Here is an 18,737-nt window from a genome sequence, read left to right on the forward strand (position 1 = left end):
TTTTATTATATTTTTCTATTTTAACATTTTGATTAAAGAGCTTGAGGTGGATTAACCAATAGAGAAACATAAAAAAAATTATTCTGGTAGGTACCACTGTCAAATACCAAAATAATATTATAAAATATGTCATTATCAAAATATACTTGAAGTAAAATTGTCAATATGCATATGCCCTATACTGCATTATATTACTGGATCATTATTATTTATAATGAATTAGTTTGTCTCTCTAATGTAGCTGAATATGATTTTATTTACTCATTTTGTCTATAGCTTATAATAATACTAATAATACAGCATAGAGGCCTTTTATTAAATAAATGGTAAAATAATTAGTCAATAAAGCTTTAAAATAAATTGGATGGAGTTAAAAATGTGAATCAAATATTCAAACAACTAACATTAAATAAAAGCACTTAAAAATGTAAGTATTTTAAAACTGTAAATTTTTACTGTGGTAAACTACTTAAATAATTCTGTTAAGTAAGTTATTCATCTTATCCAGTGGTGCTGGGTATTGTACAATTAACAGTCGTCTTGTCCAGTGGCTTTGACAGAGGAGATAACCGGGGAGGGGCTATAGCACCCCATGCCCCACCCCTTGACATTGCCCCTGCTTAGATAGCAATAGACCTAACAGATGCCATCCTTAGAGTCATGCTGCTTGCTTGGACAATCATGTTTTTTAAAAACAAAACACTGACAGCAGAATAAAAATAGCACTGATGACGCATCGGTTTCTACGGTGTCACGGGTTGAAGTGACAAAAAGTCCAGCACAGATTACTGTCATCTGAACTTTTAAACACAAACTGCTTCATGCCTATTTTATGCAGCAACAGCCTTGGAACTCTACCAAATATTGGTCATCAATCTGAAAATGACTGGCAGTAACCAATTTTTATCCCCAGTAATGGCAGGTCTCTGCAAACTGGAGCTTTGTGCAAGCTCATCCATTATTGCCCTCTTTATCCCTCCCATCTGTGGGATTTTTCAATACACAGTATATATGAATCATATGTGTCCTAAACGTGAACATTATGTGAGATTTAAAACCATGCCTGACAGCTGCGTGCGCCACGTGCATGTGCTTTAATGAAACACCTGCATATTTACAGATGTTAGCATCTGTTGCAAGTGCCCTGGTTTGAAGGTTTAATTTTAGAGGAACAGCCAGATGGTACACAAGAGGATTACTACACTAAGCCTTTGTCATCTGCTGCAACACACTGACTGTTTATAGGGAAATACAAGGTGGACTCCCGCTGGTCTCAGTCTGGTCTGAAGTGGGGAGAGCTAAATAAACATACAAATATTTAAGTTTGAGGTTATTTAGTGGCAAATTTTTTAGACCAAAGCTTACAACAATTAAATTTACGAAGTGCCCTAAATGTTTGAATGAAAGCTCGTTTTACAGGTCACTGAACTTTATCGCTCTGACTTACTGGTCAGAGCAGATATTTTTACTGCACCGTCGACACGGCACGTAAGCAAAGGTTTTACTAAGAATAGCAGCATTTCATTGTGTACGAGTGCACCTGTGAGCTGTAACAGTAACAGAAACTTCTAGAAAGAATTCAACGAGGGTTCTACTATTTATCCCAGTGTTTCTGTGAAATGTAAAACTTTTTCTGTGATAAGACTCATGTTATCTATAATGTTAATGTACTTTTTGTTTGTTTTAGGGTTGTTTTTTTTGTTTGTTTTCAGTGGGCTGACAGGGGTGGAAGGCACAAAGAAACTGAATATCTGATTTTCATTGCATTGGATCCAAAAATTTGCTTTGTATCTAATAACTTTAGTCAAGTGACAGAACATGTATTTTGGAACCTTAAATAGAAACTATAATCCTACTTAAGAGAAGCAAGTTTTAGAATCAAAATATACTTAAGATTATGGCCTAATCCTAAGGGCTGCAAAATCTGAAACAGTCACACAGCAAAAGATCTGTCTGTGCACGTTCATGACTTTCCCCCCATATTTTTCATAACCGCATGAATTTGCATGCTGTCCAAAGGAGGGACATGTCACAGTGACAACCAAGAAACCAGAGCTGTAGAAAAACTGTTGTATTTTAACCCAAACTGTTATGAAATAAGGAACATGCCATGACTCTAATTTGAATTACTGGCAGGTCAACATGATTTGCTCCAGTAACAACCTCCAGAAGTGAATGTTTTTGCCTTTTAAAATTAGAAAATATTTATCCCACGTACACAAATTACTTCATGAGATTGGATAAAGAAAAACTGTATTCAGGGACACACAGAAGAAAAAAAAAAGGTGGATAGGAAATTCATGTTCAGAATGAGCAATCAACAGACTAGAGGTCATGACAATTTTACAAACTGCCATGACAGTGTGTACAGCAACTGAAGTAGAGGTACTCCTGTAGAATGTCCTTTTTCAATATCATACGCTGAAATATAAACCACATATCCATTACTTGATCATAATTTATTCATAATTACTTGATCAAAATAGTTTACTAAAATGCATTATATAATGCATAAACAGCACAAGTATAGTTATTTGACTGTGGGCGGTACTGCATGTCACCTAACTAAGTTATCATTCCCAATATGTTATCCAGTGCAGACAAAATTCCAAAGAATCTCCATCAGCAACATCTTGCAAAAGACATCACGTGGACTTTCTTACTTTGTTTAAATTACTTTATTTTCCAAAAAAAAACCAACAAAAAAAAAACAACATTACGAACCTCTTTACATAAGTGCTATACCAGAGAATTTCTTCAGCAATTACATCCAGCACAGTCTGTTTATTGTACTGTGAACGTGGACCAATCTATGGTTGACATATGTGGTTGTTCTTTTTGGTTGTTCTGTGACATTTTTCTGGATTTTCACTCCAAATAAAACCTGAAACACCACCAAGTGGAAATAAATAGAAAACAGAGAATAATACAAATGACTTCTGAGGGAGGCAGAATTAAACTGATAGATTTAACTGATCTGTTAAAGCGCCCCAGGATAAACCAGATACTTTCAAAAATCAAAGTAAGATCTGTGTTATCTTCTTTACTTTGACAGGTATCTTGTACCACACAGTGCAATCCACATCTTTACATGATTTCAAAGCATTCATGTTGATCTAGCAGTTAGATAGGATTTGTCTCTATAAGATAACATCAGTCATCTGGTTTATGCTGCTAGCAGTAAACATGACTTTCTCAGGCTCCGTGGAAGATAAAAGTGAAGCTTGAGTCATGATGGTGTTTACTTCCTCCTGCCGCCACCGCCGTTAGCTAGAATCATCACCAGCCTCATGAAAATATTCAGTGTGTCCATGTAAATCCCCATACACCTGTAAGATTAAATGAATAAATGTATCAGACCCTCACATCGGTACAAGTAGATTACCAACCATAATCTTCAAAACCAGTTATTTTTAGTGTACTTTCATTTCTGAAGTGACTTACGCGTTGATAGGGTCATATTTCTGTACGCCATAGAGTGGGTGCGTCTCTGCCTTCTTGATAACCTTCTGTGTATCATAGAGGAGGAACATACTGAACAGGACCAGGCCTCCATAGATAGCAATGGAGTAGAGCCCTGCTCCGAATGCTGAGGTGGGCGGCAGGAACATTGATCCTGAAGAAGACAAAAGAAAGTTCAAATTGAGCCTGACGAGTACAATTTCTGTGCAGCTGTCAACTAAAAGTTACAATATAGAAAACTAATAAGCAGGTAATGATATAGTTATAATACTGCACAACAACACTTACGTGAGTATGAAGCTAATGCCCGGCATTTGAAACAAACATTTGAAACTTGAAGCTGACTGTCACAGACCTTAACTTGGGAAATTCAATTGTTAACCACCTTGCAGTTATTTATACATTTATGTTAATTCATAAATCTGTCTTAACTGCAAGGTGGATTTGAATTTTGAAATCCCTTCTGTTTTGCTTTTCTGGACAGAGACGCACACCATCCACCCCATTTTCTATTTTCTTCTTATACCTAAACTTAGAGCTGGGCGATAGAACGATAACGATATGTATTGCGAAATAACTTTTTCTCGATAGAAAAATTAAACTATTGCGATAGGCCTCGTCTCTCTTGTCCTCTTTAAAAAAAAAAAAAAAAAAGGAACAGCCAATCCAAATTAAGTAGCGCAGAGCCGAACCAATCACAGCCGCAGCGTCACGTCACGTGACTTGTTACGTACAGCACAAGCGCCAAGGCGCACATGTGTATTTGTTTGGGAAGCAGCCAGCCGGGCTGCCCAGGTAATGGAGGAAATGAGTGTGCTGACTAGAGAAAAATCAACCGAGAGCGTGAGCGAAGGTTACCGAAGAAAAAACCAATGATGGTTCCAATGCCGGAGAGATTGTCGAACGGAAGGGCCACAGAAATTCCGTAGTGTGAAGGTATTTCAGCTATTTCAAGTCTGACAAAAAACAGTAGCGCGCACTGTAAATTGTGCCGAAAGCAAGTCTGGAAATACAATAAAGCGGTGCATGCTCAATCTCTGACTGAAAGCGCTAATTTGTCATTCGGCTTTTGTCAGACTAAAGTAACTGTTAAAACTGTTTGAAAAGCTAAGCTATACAACAAGGAGAGATTGAGAATTTCCTTTTAGTTCTCAGTTTATTTGATATTGACAAAAGTTAGTCAATTTTGTCTGTTCTGTTGAAACTTAAACGCTTTAGTGGCTGCCTTTTGTGTAGTTTGCAATATTTGCCTTTATTTATCTGAAACTGAAGTCTCATGTTCCTTAAGTACATCTGCCCTGTTTAACTTATTATGGGAAATAAATATTTAAATCAAAACAAGCTGCTGATTATTTCACATTTTACTTGTGAGCAACGGCACATTTAAATCTTACAAATATAGTTATTTGGCTTATATCGTGATATATATCGTTATCGCCTGAAATGAAAAAAAAAACATATCGTGATATGAAAAAATCTTATATCGCCCAGCTCTACCCAAACTACACCGTAGGTGTACACCTTCTCTTACAAAGTATCCAATAAGAAGATACGGGGAAGACTGAAAAAGACCTTTTACAGGTAAATTTCCCAATATACATTTTACTTCACCTTTAAGTGGATGCCAACTCCACTACGGTTTAATTTGAACATAGGTGTTACCCCTGACAACACACAAACACTGTGCTATGTATTACTTTTTAGCATTTAATTACTGTACAGTATTAAAATGCATTTTTACAAAAAACTGATATCTGCTGTTATCTCATGGGAATCAAAAATCATTTGGATGAAGAAAGAAAAACTAATTTACTTATCAGATTAGGTTTTTAAGCTGTATTTATATTGTTATTATGAAAATGTCAAGCTTTGTGTGGTTCCACAGGAACAAAAACACAATAAATACAAAACCTTGCATTCAATATTTTCCTTTAGTCTTAAAGCATTTAGTGGAATGATGTGCATTTACGAATTGTTTGTCATAATATAAGCACTTCAGCACAGAACCACTTTAATGCAAAAAGGACACTGCTGTTTAAATATATGTGACACCCTATAAATAGAGTGCATTACATTAGGTTGGAGATCAGACTTTCAACAATGAAAAAAACAAACAAAAAAAAATAAAATAAACAACATCAACAACAACAAAAGCAGCCGCTTCCTTATACTTTCATTTCAATGAGACCACAAACTGAAACACAAAGGCAATTTTATCAGGAACCTTTTCAGCCTGAATGCTAACTAGCTTGTAATACTCATAGCTATCTATAAACAGGATTGATGAAATAAAAGTGCATTATACTAACCAAGAGAGGAGGCAAACACCACTCCAAATCCAACAGCCAATGGCCCTCCCATATTGAGGAACTTCTCACTTGGGGCACACATTGCAACAGTAGACAGACCTCCCACGATGCCTGCGGTGTACCAGGCAGCCCTCACCATCAGAGGCCCTCCCAGGAGAGTGAGGGGGGCAATCACAGCACCCATCACACCTTATCAATTATTAAAAGAAAGGTTAAAAAACAAAACATTTTTTTTTAAACAAACAGCACCAAATGATATTAGTGCCATCAACTAGTGTAGTGTTGAAGCAGCTTTTTCCTCTAACCTGTTCTAAGCCTGCCTTCTAGTGTTCACCCAAGGCAACTACATACCAGAGACAACAGGGCTGAGAAATTTCTTAAAAGATATTTAAAAACACAAACCTGCGTGGAGCATCCAAGCAAGGTGTTTGGGCACTGGGCTGTGCTCATATGAAATGGACCTGACCAGCATGCCCGCACCAATCATAGCAGCAAAAGTTGCTCCAATTGCCTAGGTGGGAACAAACAAATCATCATATTAATAAGTTCAACTGAAAAATTCAAGCACATCAGATAAACTACGGTTTAAAAATTGGTATATGACTAAACAAGCTCTGTAATATGTAATTCTAAGGTTAAAAAAATAATAATAATGGTGCAGTGGAGTGAAGACCATTAAAAAACAAAAAAGCAAGCAAGTATTGTACAGCTTACCAGCCAGGATCCTCTCATCATCAGACCCATTAAAGCTGGGGTCCTACTCACAGCTACAGCTGACAGAGCCGTCAGCCCAACACTGCCTGCAAAGTACATGTAGGTAGAGTGGATCCTGTCCTTCACATACTGAGGCCAGATCCTGTACAAAGATGAAAAGAAGCCTTTAGTTTGTATGATACCATCACTTTTCCACTGGTCTGCATTTCAAAATAAAATTCAAGTGCTGTTGGTAAAATAAATCTGTTACTCACATTGCTTTCTCTATGGCACCAATATCATTAGCCATGCCAAGTCCATAATAGCACAGAGCTCCAAGGCCAACTGCTGCACCTCCAGCCAGTATCATTCTCCCCATGCTATCAACTTCAGACACAACACAAAAATCATTTGAGATACATTTTATATTTTCACCTCAGAGGAAACAAGGTTTACTATAACAAAACCATTTCAAACCATGAGATCTCACGTTTTTCTCTAAAAATGAAGTTGCATTGCAGGATTTACATTTTAAAATACTTGTTATTTATCTAATACTGGGTTTTGAGTCCCGCCCCCAGCCAATTAATCACAGGTAAGACAGTTTTTTTTCCTCACCTGAATGTCTAACATATGGTGTAAACAGTATGTGCTCCTGACAGATTTGCACCTAAGATAATGAAAGCTCTTGGTCCCCTTTCGACATTTTTTAAATCATCTGTCAGGAACCTTGGGCTAACTTTTGATGCCACTCTCACTTTGCATGTTCATGTCAAATCTCTGGTTCAGTCTTGCTTTTATTACTTAAGAAACATTAATAAATTAAGTCATCTTTGTCTTGAAAGGTGCTATACAAATAAAATTTTACTTATTTATCCATAGACATGAATAACAAAAAAATATGTGAAAGCTTAACAGGTCACCTTTAAGTCAGTAGACAGCATAGAATTCAGGCTATATTCTAGTAGAAAATATGTAACGGTGCCAAATGAAGTATGTATCAAAGCATTTACTTTTGATGGCTGTATCAGTGGCTGGTTCAAAAGCTGCTTCCTTCAGCTGGTCTCTGGTTGTCCTTGCACGGCGAAACCCAAACCTGGCCTTTGAGGAATAACCCTGAAAGAAGAAGCAGCAGCTTTACATGAATCTTCAAATGCTGAACATGAGTTAGGGTTTCACACCCACCATGAATCAAAATTGGGGAAGCAGCAAATACCCAGTTTCAAAAAACACCATGTTTACATAACAAATTAGAGCAGTGGCAATCTGACATTTGCACTGTTTCTAGTCCAGCTGCAAGCACCAGTTCTTTGCAGTTGCACCCCTTGTGATCATTACAAACTTAGGACTAAAATTTATAAGGTGTTCTACCAATTTTATCCAAGATGAAAAATTAAGCATAGCTGCATTTTTAGTACTTTACAAAGCAATGGTTTTCAGGCATGTTTTGCCCATACGTGCATTGATCTGTACAAAACAGCATCCTAAAATTTTCTTTTTATTGTATTGGTTAATAAAGGCATAATTGACCATCTGAACCTATAGCGTGTTGCTTTGCAGTCTACTCAACTTGATTATAACTTGCCTCTACCACCTTATCAGACAGCTTCATAAAGTCCGTATTAGTCCATAAAGCTCAGTTCAAATACTATTTTGAAGGCCACGATTTTTTACAGCACAGATGTTTTCTTTCAAAGGTTTTCTTTGGCTTGATTGGCAACATTCACAAACACCTCCCTATAAACAACGCTGACATCTGTGATGCGGCTGAAGCCATAATATGCAAAACAATGACAATGTAGCCCAAGGGCAACCCACAATTCATATTAAAAGCACTGACTCAGGTGTCAGCATTACTGCTACAACTCAGCCACAGATGTAGGCCAGATGTCAGGTGTTCCTAAACATACAGTTTATCACAGCTGTGAGACCCAGCACATGTAATAACCCGTGCAAAAAGCCTGACTCATGACATTTGGACCACACAACATAGATTAGGCCCAAATGTGATGGCATATTTTCTACTGACATTTTTCCTTTATTTTACTTCACTATGTATTCATTGGTGTGTAGCTGAGAAATACTTGCCTGGAGGCACTCCATTTGGGAACCACTGCTACAAAGTCTGGCTAATGAAGGGTGAATGCAGCAACCACAAAAAAGCCAAAAAAGCTGTGTGTGTGTGTGTGTGTGTGTGTGTGTGTGTGAGTGAGTGAGTGAGTGAGAGAGAGAGAGCCTGGCGATAAACTTTACATTACCTGCTGGGGCCTGAGCAGGGGTGAACAGGTCTTCAGGATGGGTGACCTCAGGGCTGGGGAGCCCTGAGTGAGCACTGGTCGGAGCCCAGCAAGCGGGAGAGCCTTCAGGCACGTTAGCCTCGCCACCAACATCGTCACGATATATTACTGTCCCGTGTCACTCTAAAACACAAACACGGAGAAGAATTTTTTTGAGAGGAATTCGTGTGACAGAAAGCTAAACTTTAAGCTAAGAGTCACAAAAACAGTGTAAAATGTGCTCTTGCACTAAAAAACGCCACAAAAATTGAGCTAGCTAACGCCGTTATATCATGCGACTAACCCTTAGCCTAACGACCGCTGGACAAACACTCATTTAACTACAGACTAAATATGTCTTATCTGTTATATGGCCACAACGTTCAAAATACTAAATACAAAGTAAATGTTACATACCGAGAGAAATGTCGTCTATCACCGTTCTAGAAACAAGTGCGCAACTTTCTGACGCAACGGTTTTGCAACCTTCCTGAAAATTCTTTACTTATGCGTCATCACTAAGCGACAGATTTGATGGGAATTGTAGTTCTAACGCAGTGATCGAACACGTTTTAAAGCATTCGGCGGATAAAGAGAAAATGATCTTAATGCGAATAAAGTACATGTAAAATTTCCCGTAAACAACCTGCGGCTGCAAGTGTTTATTCAACAACCTATCAGAGGTTAAGTCTACACAATGCTACATGGCATGACAGTGTTATATAATTTGTTTTATTACATCATTGTTTTTATAAGGTTTACTACTGAGAGAGTAATAGTAAAAATGTGGTATGTTGTTTTTAACAGGTCAAAGAACAATTAATTAAAACAATGCAATTTGTTTAGTAATTATTGTCAACAGTTCTTTAGAGGGTGGCATTTTCAGTGTTTATCTCTGATGTGCTGTAATCACACTGCTACTAAAAAAACTGTTTATCATCTTTTCTCAGAAAAATATTTTTTAAATCTTTTTATAAAAAACTGAATGCATACCTAACAACTCATTATGATGAATACCAATCAGATTTCATCACCAATTAAACCCATCAAAACCTAAAGACCTAAAGATCAGCAGTGATTAGAAGAGTCATGATCGACACTGACTTCTTGACTTCTTAATTCAAAGTCTTTATGATTTTGTTGATTTAGATATGTCATCATATCTAAAGGGTAGAGGTTTCTACATTTCGATTAATAGTTTGAGATCAGCACAAATTTAAAAATTCAATCAGTGGTTCCTCAAGTGTCTGTTCTTGGTCCATTACTCTCGAATCTTCCACCTCTCTCTTGGTCCTATCATAAAGAATAATAAATAAGGAAGAAGAAAATATCCAATGCGGATGATACACATAACTGTGTGTGCGTGTGTTTACGTTTATTTTTTGTAAACTTATATTCCTCTGTTTTTTTGTTTTTACTTTAATGTTACTGTAAATGTTAAGTTTTAATCTTGATATTAACCATGCTAAGTTTACATGTAATGAAATGTGTCATATAAATAAAACTGACATTAAATTGACACTTCCATACCGTTGTGTACTCAAACCACTTTTAAAAGGTCATATGTTGAAATATTACGTTATCCATGTATACAAAAACAATATCATCCTGCAAAGAAGCCATACAAAATTGCTCTTTAGGTTACTCTAGAGTAAAAATGTAAAGTAAGATTGACCCAGCCTATCTTTAACGACGCTATTATGATATCACATCATGTAAAAGAAAACCATGTTTATTTGCAGCCCACCTTGTTCTCTCTGTAACCTCTCTGTTATACTTTTCTCCACTAGGTGGAGTGCTCGCCCTTTTTGTTGCGACGACATTAAAAACTAAAAAGTAAAACCTAAAACTGACTCCCAAAAGGAACACATAGGCTATTATTTGGGTAGCATCCCTATATTTAACCTATATTGTTTACCATGTGGTTTATGTGTGCAAAGTTAGCTTTTTACTTTAAAGAAATGGTCCGTGAGGGGCCGTGGCAGTGCGCCAGTGCTCCCTGAAGCCCCGCTCCTTTGGACCAAAGTTCCCCGTGTGATTCAGTGACTCGCAACTGTTGGATAGATTTGTCATTCAGATCAGCGAGCGGCTTGACCTGCAGCCCCCTCAAACATGATTTCATCTCATCTACGAGTTTTGCTCACTGAAACTAGGCCAGCCTCTCCTTTTGAATTCGATTGTTTTCTGTCATACAAGTGAAGCAGTCTTGGCAAAGTAATGGAATTAATTTCTCTCCGGAGTCGCTCTTTGAGGGAAGGCTGATCAAGTGGATGAAAAGCGGGACGCCTTCAGAGACCGCAGTTCATTTATAATGGTGGGTACAGAGAGCGGACAAGCTGTTCTTTACATATTCGCATGATATTTTAGAAACGAATAAAGAAAACCTAACACGCCATTAACACTTGGGTACAACGACATCACTCCAAGTGACTCGTGACTTTTCATTCGGTTTTTTTCTTTTTTATTAAGAAGGTATGATTTCAGTTCGTCCTTGTGACCTTTTAATGCAGCACATGATCTCCAGAGACACTGCTGCTTTAGTCTGACTTCCTCTCCCCCTCTGCATTTCTGTCTTTTAGTGTGGCGTCTTTATAAACTAACAGATAAAGTTGCCGGCAAATTAGCGCAATTTATTTACAGTAAAACATGCATGCATGTGTTTATGGCTTACAGATGTGCTGCATGACCCCCACAGCTGCTCTGAAATGACCACAATGACTCAACACACGTGCATATCCCCCAGCATAATCTTAATTGCGTTTCCCCTTAATTTTACTCAGACTTTTACCCTTAAACTAAAACCAGTTAGGGCTGCCTCCATCCCTCATCTACACCTCGAGTGATTTTAACAGTTTCTACAGGTTTGTAGCCCAAACTCATTTACTATTAATTCAATAAACTATTGGAAAAGTTTCTAGTTACTGAGTAAATAACTTAGAGTACAATATTTCCGCTAATGATTATAAAACTTCCCATAATGACTTAATGCAACCAAATATATACAAAAATATTTGCCACTGTAATCCCTTTATCTTTTTTTATCTATCAGAAAAATGTGTTGGACACCGCAGTGCACATTTGCAATGCAATCTCGAGCAAGATGGGTTTGGTTGGCTGGTGTTTAATTTGTCTCCACATAAGATTTACATTAAATAAGAGGCAGCTATTAAAAGCATTTGTAACAAGATGATAAATGGTGCAGTGGCGGTTTTGTTATGAGCAGATGATCAAACGTGTCATATGCCTCAGTGGTTTGTGAATATTCAAGAATGTCAGCTTCTTTTTTTCTACTTTACCCAGCAGATGCAATAGGCTGAGATAATTGGTGTACATCTAATTTACCATATAAATGACAAAACATCAGACTACTTATTTTCTTGATGAATGGTTGATGTTGAATATTTTTGTTTATTTTGAATCATATATGAGGAGAACTACACACTCAGTCCCATAGAACTATAAGTGTTACAGAAAGAGACATTTTTTGTTGCTAATCATCCACTTGTGTCTTATTTATTAAGCTAAATCATTTTTGCTATATGTCATAATTTGTTAATGCACAACAGTATTACACAGAGTGCACAACAGCTGTACTCTAACTTTCCATGTGCTAAAGATCTGTTGGCTTGGTCAGGCATTGGGAATTCATTTGCTCACTTTAAAAACTCCCATGGGTTTGAAGACTCACCCATTTAATTTGGTGCAGTTGTCTTATCTGACCAGTTCTAGATGACTTGGAACATCCACGAGCTTAGTCACTGACCCTGTGACGTCTGAATGACCTGAGAGTTTATGTTCTGCAATCTCTACCCAAAGGGAGGTTTAAACTCACTCCATGTGTAAAGAGGCCTTTGTGGTTGTGGCATGCGGCAAGGTGGTGCAAGACAGCGCTGAGTTTTCCTTCCAGTGAAAACGTGTCTCAGTACACAGGCTGTTCACCTTTTCATTACGTGCCGTTCCACGTCAACAGTGCTCTATTGGAGCTGTAAACTTCCCATTCCCACTCAGAGAATTTCACAGGGAGTGTCTAACCATTCCCCGTGTTTAGACTGCAGTCATCTGAACTGGCTTCTGTTCTCAAACATGGCCCTGGACAGAAGTTGTAACAGGATGTGAGAAGCGGACCTCCAGGTGTGAAACACAGAAAGGCAAAGACATTAAAGAATTGAGAAAATAATGGTCATCCAACTGGGTTTCCAACAGGATTTGGCATCTTATCATAGCCTGATGCAGTTACATGAAAAGGTTGGCCTGTTACTTGTGGATCTGCTGATTAACCCCTCCCCACAACCCCCCAAAAAACAGCAGTTTGATGATGCTTTGCAAATATCCTCCAGGTGGAGGCTGCCTCATTTGCTCTTGCTGTGGTATTGACCCAACACTAGCAGACAAGGTAAGCAGGATTATGCTTAATTCTCAAGATTAGTCAGGGATCTGAGTCAAGCTGCCATTATCTTAAAAGTGAACCAATATTAATCTTTCAAGAATGTGCAAGACATTCACAAATAGGCCCCATTAAATCCACCCTTATCTTCATTTGATTACCCACCACTTGCCCTCTGCAGACTTATAAAACTACTGAATGGCCTCCAGGCTCAGAGCAAGGCAATTTATGGTTCAGTGACAAGCAGGATTTCCCCTTTCAATTCCAGGACTCTGCAGTTATACCTGTTAGCATTTGGACTTGTATCAGTCCTTGTGTAAGATATCCTCCTGGTGTTGACATGGAGGAGTAGCTGGCAATTTGGACTGTTCTGTTATCTACATCAGTGGGAGGTAAAGGATCTCACTCCAAGCCAGACAACTCTGGAGTTTTTTTGGCAAGCAGCTTGACAGCTGTGGGATTGCAATTTAATTGACAAAATTGTCCTTGATTGCAGTCTGTACCCACATTTCTTTGTGCCCTAATAGCTGTTTATCCACTCGTTTTTGAAAGCAACTTCTACAAAGACTAACTCATAAATACAGTTTGCACCATCCCTCAGACTTGCAGTGGTGGGTGGGCATGTACCTGAAACGCACTGCTGCACTTAAAGATAACAAGTATTTCCTCACGGCAAGGACTAGCTTAAATTCCAATGGGAAACAATGTGTTATACCTTTTTATATTTTTAAAATCTTATTATAGGTGGGGTTGTTTTAGTAAGTGACTTTCATTATAGTTTTCTAGAACACAGCGGTGCTGTATGCAACTAACAAATTCAGAAATAAAAGAGCGGAACCTCTGTGACTCAGCATCACAGTGCAATGTTAGGTTCCCCATTTACAAAAATAGTGAAGGGAGTGTTCTACCACAGCTTTGCTCAAATGTGCAAAATTTGTAGCTGACAGTTTGATGTTCATTTCATTTGCAGGATAAAACATTGTCTACAACCAGGAACACAAAAAACTCTTTAAGAACGCAACTGGTGACTTGGCGAGATTGGCAGAAGCTATTAAGAAGCAGTCTGTAAAAGCATATCCAGGCTCAGCCGCATCCAAGAATGAAGATCAAATACACTATACCCATTGTCTTTTTTATGGCACTTGTTATCATTGAGAAAGAAAACAACATTATCTCAAGGTAAGTCCATTTCAATCGTGAAAGGAGGATTGGATTTATACCAGTTTGCTCGTCTTTTCTGAGCGCGAATTAAATATTAAAAAATGCTTTAGATGTCAAAGCTCTGACTTTATGTTAACCTGAAATGTAACATACGTTTGGTTTCTCTCTCACTTTCAGGGTGTCAGATAAGCTAAAGCAGACCCCACAAACCTCTCAACAACCCAGTAGTTTGTCCAACGTACTGCTGAAGCACAGTAGTTTCCGTCTGTCAATCAGCAAGAGGAATGTCACGCTAATGAAGCCGCGGCTGGAGGACTACAGCGAGCACCGAGGGGCATTGAGAAGGGGTAGAAAACACATTCTCCTGCTAGCCACGACTAGGACAGGCTCTTCATTCGTGGGCGAGTTTTTCAACCAGCAGGGAGACAACATGTTTTACCTGTTTGAGCCTCTGTGGCACGTGGAAAAGATGTTGACTTTGGACACTCAAGGCACCAATGCTGCAGCAGCAGCCAAAGCATACCGGGATGTGCTCCAAAAACTCTTCCTGTGTGACTTTTCTTTGCTAGAAACCTTCATCGACCCCCTTCCCGTGGACCACATCACCCCAGCCCTCTTTCGCAGGGAGTCCAGCAGCTCTCTGTGTGAGAAGTCTGTCTGCAGCCCTGTTGTCAAAGGGGTTTTTGAACGATATCGCTGTAAGACCAGACGCTGTGGTCCCCTGAACCTGACAATGGCGTCTGAGTCCTGCCTTAAGAAAGAGCACATTGCCATCAAGTCGGTACGGGTGCGCCAGCTCGAGACTCTGCGTCCTTTGGCTGAGGACCCACGTCTTGATGTAAAATTCATCCAGCTGGTTCGCGATCCCCGGGCTATTTTGGCATCACGCATGGTGGCCTTTGCAGCCAAATACAAGAACTGGAAGGAGTGGGCCGTGGGTGGAAATGTTCCTATTGACGATGACGAGGTGAGGAAGTTGAAAGGAAATTGCGACAATATCAGAATGTCTGCCGAGATCGGCCTCAGACAGCCATTTTGGCTGCGCAGGCGGTACATGCTGGTGCGGTATGAGGACATTGCTCGGTTCCCCATGAAGAAAGCGACCGAGATGTACAGGTTTACTGGAATCCCATTCACTCCACAAGTGAAATCCTGGATTCTGAAGAACACCCAGGCCTCGAAGGAGACAAGCGGAGTTTACTCTACACAGAAAAACTCATCTGAACAAGTGGAGAAATGGAGGTTCAAGCTACCATTCAAGATAGCCCAAGTGGTACAGAGAGTTTGTGGACCAACAATGAAGCTTTTTGGGTACAAATTTGTGAGCAGTGAGGAAATGCTAACAGATAAATCTATCAGTCTCATTGAGGATAAAGTGTTCAGCTTTTTATAGACTTTAAAAGATGTTAACTCCAACACTTGATGCAGAAAATTTCAACCTTTCTAAAGCCTCTGTGATAAATTATTTTTATGAAGATCCTGATACAGAGGGATATATTTGTTGATAATGTCCTATTTAAAGTTTTTTACTATTTAAGACAATTTGACAAAGAAAACAGACTGTTGAGCAGAAAATACGCATGAAACTTTTAACTATGAAAGCAAGAGTCTGGAGTTTTGATAAAACCTTAACATAGAACACATCTTTGTTTTTGCACTCTGCACAATTTCTTTTCCTGTCTCACACAAATGGTGCTTTCAGCTCGTCCTGCAAACCACTCCCATATTTGTTCCTTAGCAAATATAGAAAGTTATTAGGGAGAGCTTTTGAGCAACAATGAGCTGTTTCAAACACTTCCAGGAACCTCAATTAGTTATTTTTGTAAAGTAACTCCTTAGTTAGCATCATATGCTGCTCTTATGCCAAAGAACCTTGCAGAAACTGCTTTGTATAGCAATGCTCATGTACTTGAGAGGAAATACCAGTGTCTTGCCAGGCAACTTCACTTTTGTGTCCTTTACAGGTAATGTCCCGTGATGATTTATTTATTTTTTCCATTTGCTAAACGGTCATTATGACACAGTGTCTGAATGTGCTCCACAGGTTCTACCCCACTATGCAGGGGTGTTTTTGCACATGTATGCTGTAGTTTTTTGTACATGAAAATGTGTTCAGGAATATAAGCACCCATCCTGTAAAACAGACTGTAACAGTGCTACTTTATGTTAGCATTCCAACTGCAGCTGGTTTGCAGAATCATGCAAAGTTTGTCAGGAGGTCTCTGTCATTTGACACAAGCCTCTTGGCTGGTGGTAACAGGCCTTGACACTGTGGCCTGTCGGGCAATTTGTTGACACAGAACCTGTTCTTTTTTTTATTTTTGAAAAGAAAAAGCTTGTTGCAATAAATCTTTACAGTTGAAAAACACTTTATTTCTGAGGAGGACACATTTTTCACATGAAAACACTCCATCCAGGAGTGTTAAAATTCAATAAATTGTCTGAAAAAGTTTTACATTCTGCTGACAGGAGCATATTGAGCACGAGCACATCCCATTTTGTCATCTTTGTCAGATATCTTTTTAAAAGAGGCTAAACAATGACAGTGTAACAGGAAGCAAATATGGCACATCACAGCCATACATACACAGATGGTGTAAAATAAAACAACACAGATGGCGTAAAATAAAACAAACACAGTAAACAGCTCTCCTGTAGAATCCCACTTCAATCAGTGTTAGCGGGGGTTTGCTTGTAGCTACATCCTGTATTTGCTTATGCAGCAACATTAATTTAGCAGAATGATGAAGGATGGACACAAGTGGACACTGAAAGATTCTTTGCGGTCTTTAAAAAAAGATCACAGTTAAATCGGTGTTTTCCAGATGGTTTCCGACAATATTCTATCATCTGAAGAGACTTTGCGTGGGTACAGTGGGCACAGTTGTTCACCATTAAAAAAAATCCCCTGGACTGATTGAAACTTTGACCAGATGTTGGGGCTACATGAAAAATCATAGAAATTATCCTGATGGTGCCATGCCAGTAACTCAATGTCAGGTTGAATGTCAAGTGAATATATGGTACAGATATCTGTGGATATAAGGGACAGAACACGACAAAAATAATGAAATAAAAACACATTCTTTTTTTTCCTATCTCTTTTAATGCTTTAGCACCAAATCACACCAGCAGTCACCTCAAGGCATTTTATATTGTAAGGTAAAGACCATATAATAATAGAGAGACTCAAATGACCCCTTTTGTGTAAGCGCTTGGTGACAGTGGGAAAGAAAAACTTCCTTTTAACAGGAAGAAACCTCCAGGCAGAACCAGACTTACGGATGGGCAGTCATCTGCCGTGTCCGGTTGGGGATGATGGGAGGAATACAGGACAAATAAAATAAATAAAAAAATAAATATAGAAAACACAATGATTGTTGAGACATTTTGCTGTAAAATATCTAATTCATTTACTATACAAGGGGAAAAAAAGATCCAGCATGTTTCTTCTTGTGACCTTATCTTAACATCATTAACAATTTGACTATTTTCTCTTATAAATCTCAATAGAAAATGCTTTTGTCTCATTTCAGTCTCAACCCAGTTTTTATTGTTGTTGTTTTTGTCTGGCCTTTTTTTCTCTGAATCAATCAGCACTTGAGATATAAATAAGAACCAAGCAAGACTGACTTATGACACTGCGCTATATCTCAGTGATCAGATTCAAGTTAATTTGGCTTCATTCTTTCACCTTTTATTTCTTCCAGTGGTTCTGTGGCAGGGTGTTACTTGAATTCCTCACAGCACTTCTAGCAATTGTCTTCCACTGCTTCTTTTCTTTTGAGTTTGGAAAGCTTTTTTTAATTAAAAATCTGTACATGTAAGTAATCCATGGAGAAAAAAAAGTCGGTAAACATTCACAGTTAATTTCATTGTTTGAGTTGTGAAACATAACCACTCACTTATTTCCTGTATGAGTGGTTAACTAAAGTGACCATTGCTTTGTTGTCATATCTAAACATTTAAGCTTTTGGTATATTATGTTTGTCTTTAAGGAGGCAAGGAGGAAGGATACTGCAGAGGCAGCTGCCTTGACTTCCAGTGTGTTTACCACTGTGGGCCCAGCTATTTATGTCTTTCAACCTAGTAATTACCCAAACTTTACATATAATGTGGTCCAAGTCATTTTTGTCCACCTGACCACACCCTCATACAGAAATGCAGAGAGACAGTTTATAAAGATTCTCTATCCATCTTTTTATATTAAATAGAGAGATTTTTTTTTTTTAAAAAAAGGGATCATTCATTTATCCATTCCCCCTCTACTGCTGAGCTAAGCCAACTCACTGCAAGTGCATTCACTCATATTAACAGGTCATTATCTGGTTATTTTGGTCGTTCTATTTAAGTAATGAAGAGCTGCCAGGTCCGCAGCATCTGAGTCCAAACCTAATGGGTTCAGTATTCATAAACTCTTTTAGTGGAGTGACTTTATGTGGGATATGTGGA

At 38.4% G+C, this 18,737-nt stretch overlaps 2 protein-coding genes across 4 annotated transcripts; one reads left to right on the forward strand and one right to left on the reverse strand.

Moving 5' to 3' along the window:
- Positions 1-2,663: 2,663 nt before the first annotated feature.
- ghitm (growth hormone inducible transmembrane protein) lies at positions 2,664-9,316 on the reverse strand. Its single transcript, XM_003441789.4, has 9 exons — positions 9,158-9,316; positions 8,723-8,884; positions 7,478-7,580; positions 6,740-6,851; positions 6,486-6,627; positions 6,174-6,282; positions 5,772-5,960; positions 3,445-3,616; positions 2,664-3,329 (listed from the first exon to the last, which is right to left on the reverse strand). Exons 2-9 carry the CDS (start codon positions 8,852-8,854, stop codon positions 3,242-3,244), a joined length of 1,047 nt encoding a protein of 348 aa, XP_003441837.1. The 5' UTR covers positions 8,855-8,884; positions 9,158-9,316; the 3' UTR covers positions 2,664-3,241.
- A 1,234-nt stretch (positions 9,317-10,550) lies between these two features.
- Positions 10,551-16,653, forward strand: chst3b (carbohydrate (chondroitin 6) sulfotransferase 3b). 3 transcript variants are annotated; one of them, XM_005471387.4, is made up of 4 exons: positions 10,551-11,054; positions 13,078-13,133; positions 14,095-14,303; positions 14,463-16,653. In XM_005471387.4, exons 3-4 carry the CDS (start codon positions 14,224-14,226, stop codon positions 15,676-15,678), a joined length of 1,296 nt encoding a protein of 431 aa, XP_005471444.1. In that variant the 5' UTR covers positions 10,551-11,054; positions 13,078-13,133; positions 14,095-14,223; the 3' UTR covers positions 15,679-16,653. The 3 variants fall into 3 exon arrangements, with proteins under 3 accessions (XP_005471444.1, XP_003441838.1, XP_019217633.1); XM_019362088.2 differs by lacking the exon at positions 10,551-11,054 and adding an exon at positions 11,063-12,985; XM_003441790.5 differs by lacking the exon at positions 13,078-13,133.
- Positions 16,654-18,737: the final 2,084 nt, after the last annotated feature.

This window comes from Oreochromis niloticus, linkage group LG8, assembly GCF_001858045.2.
Source record: "Oreochromis niloticus isolate F11D_XX linkage group LG8, O_niloticus_UMD_NMBU, whole genome shotgun sequence".
NCBI classification, from domain to species: Eukaryota; Metazoa; Chordata; class Actinopteri; order Cichliformes; family Cichlidae; genus Oreochromis; species Oreochromis niloticus.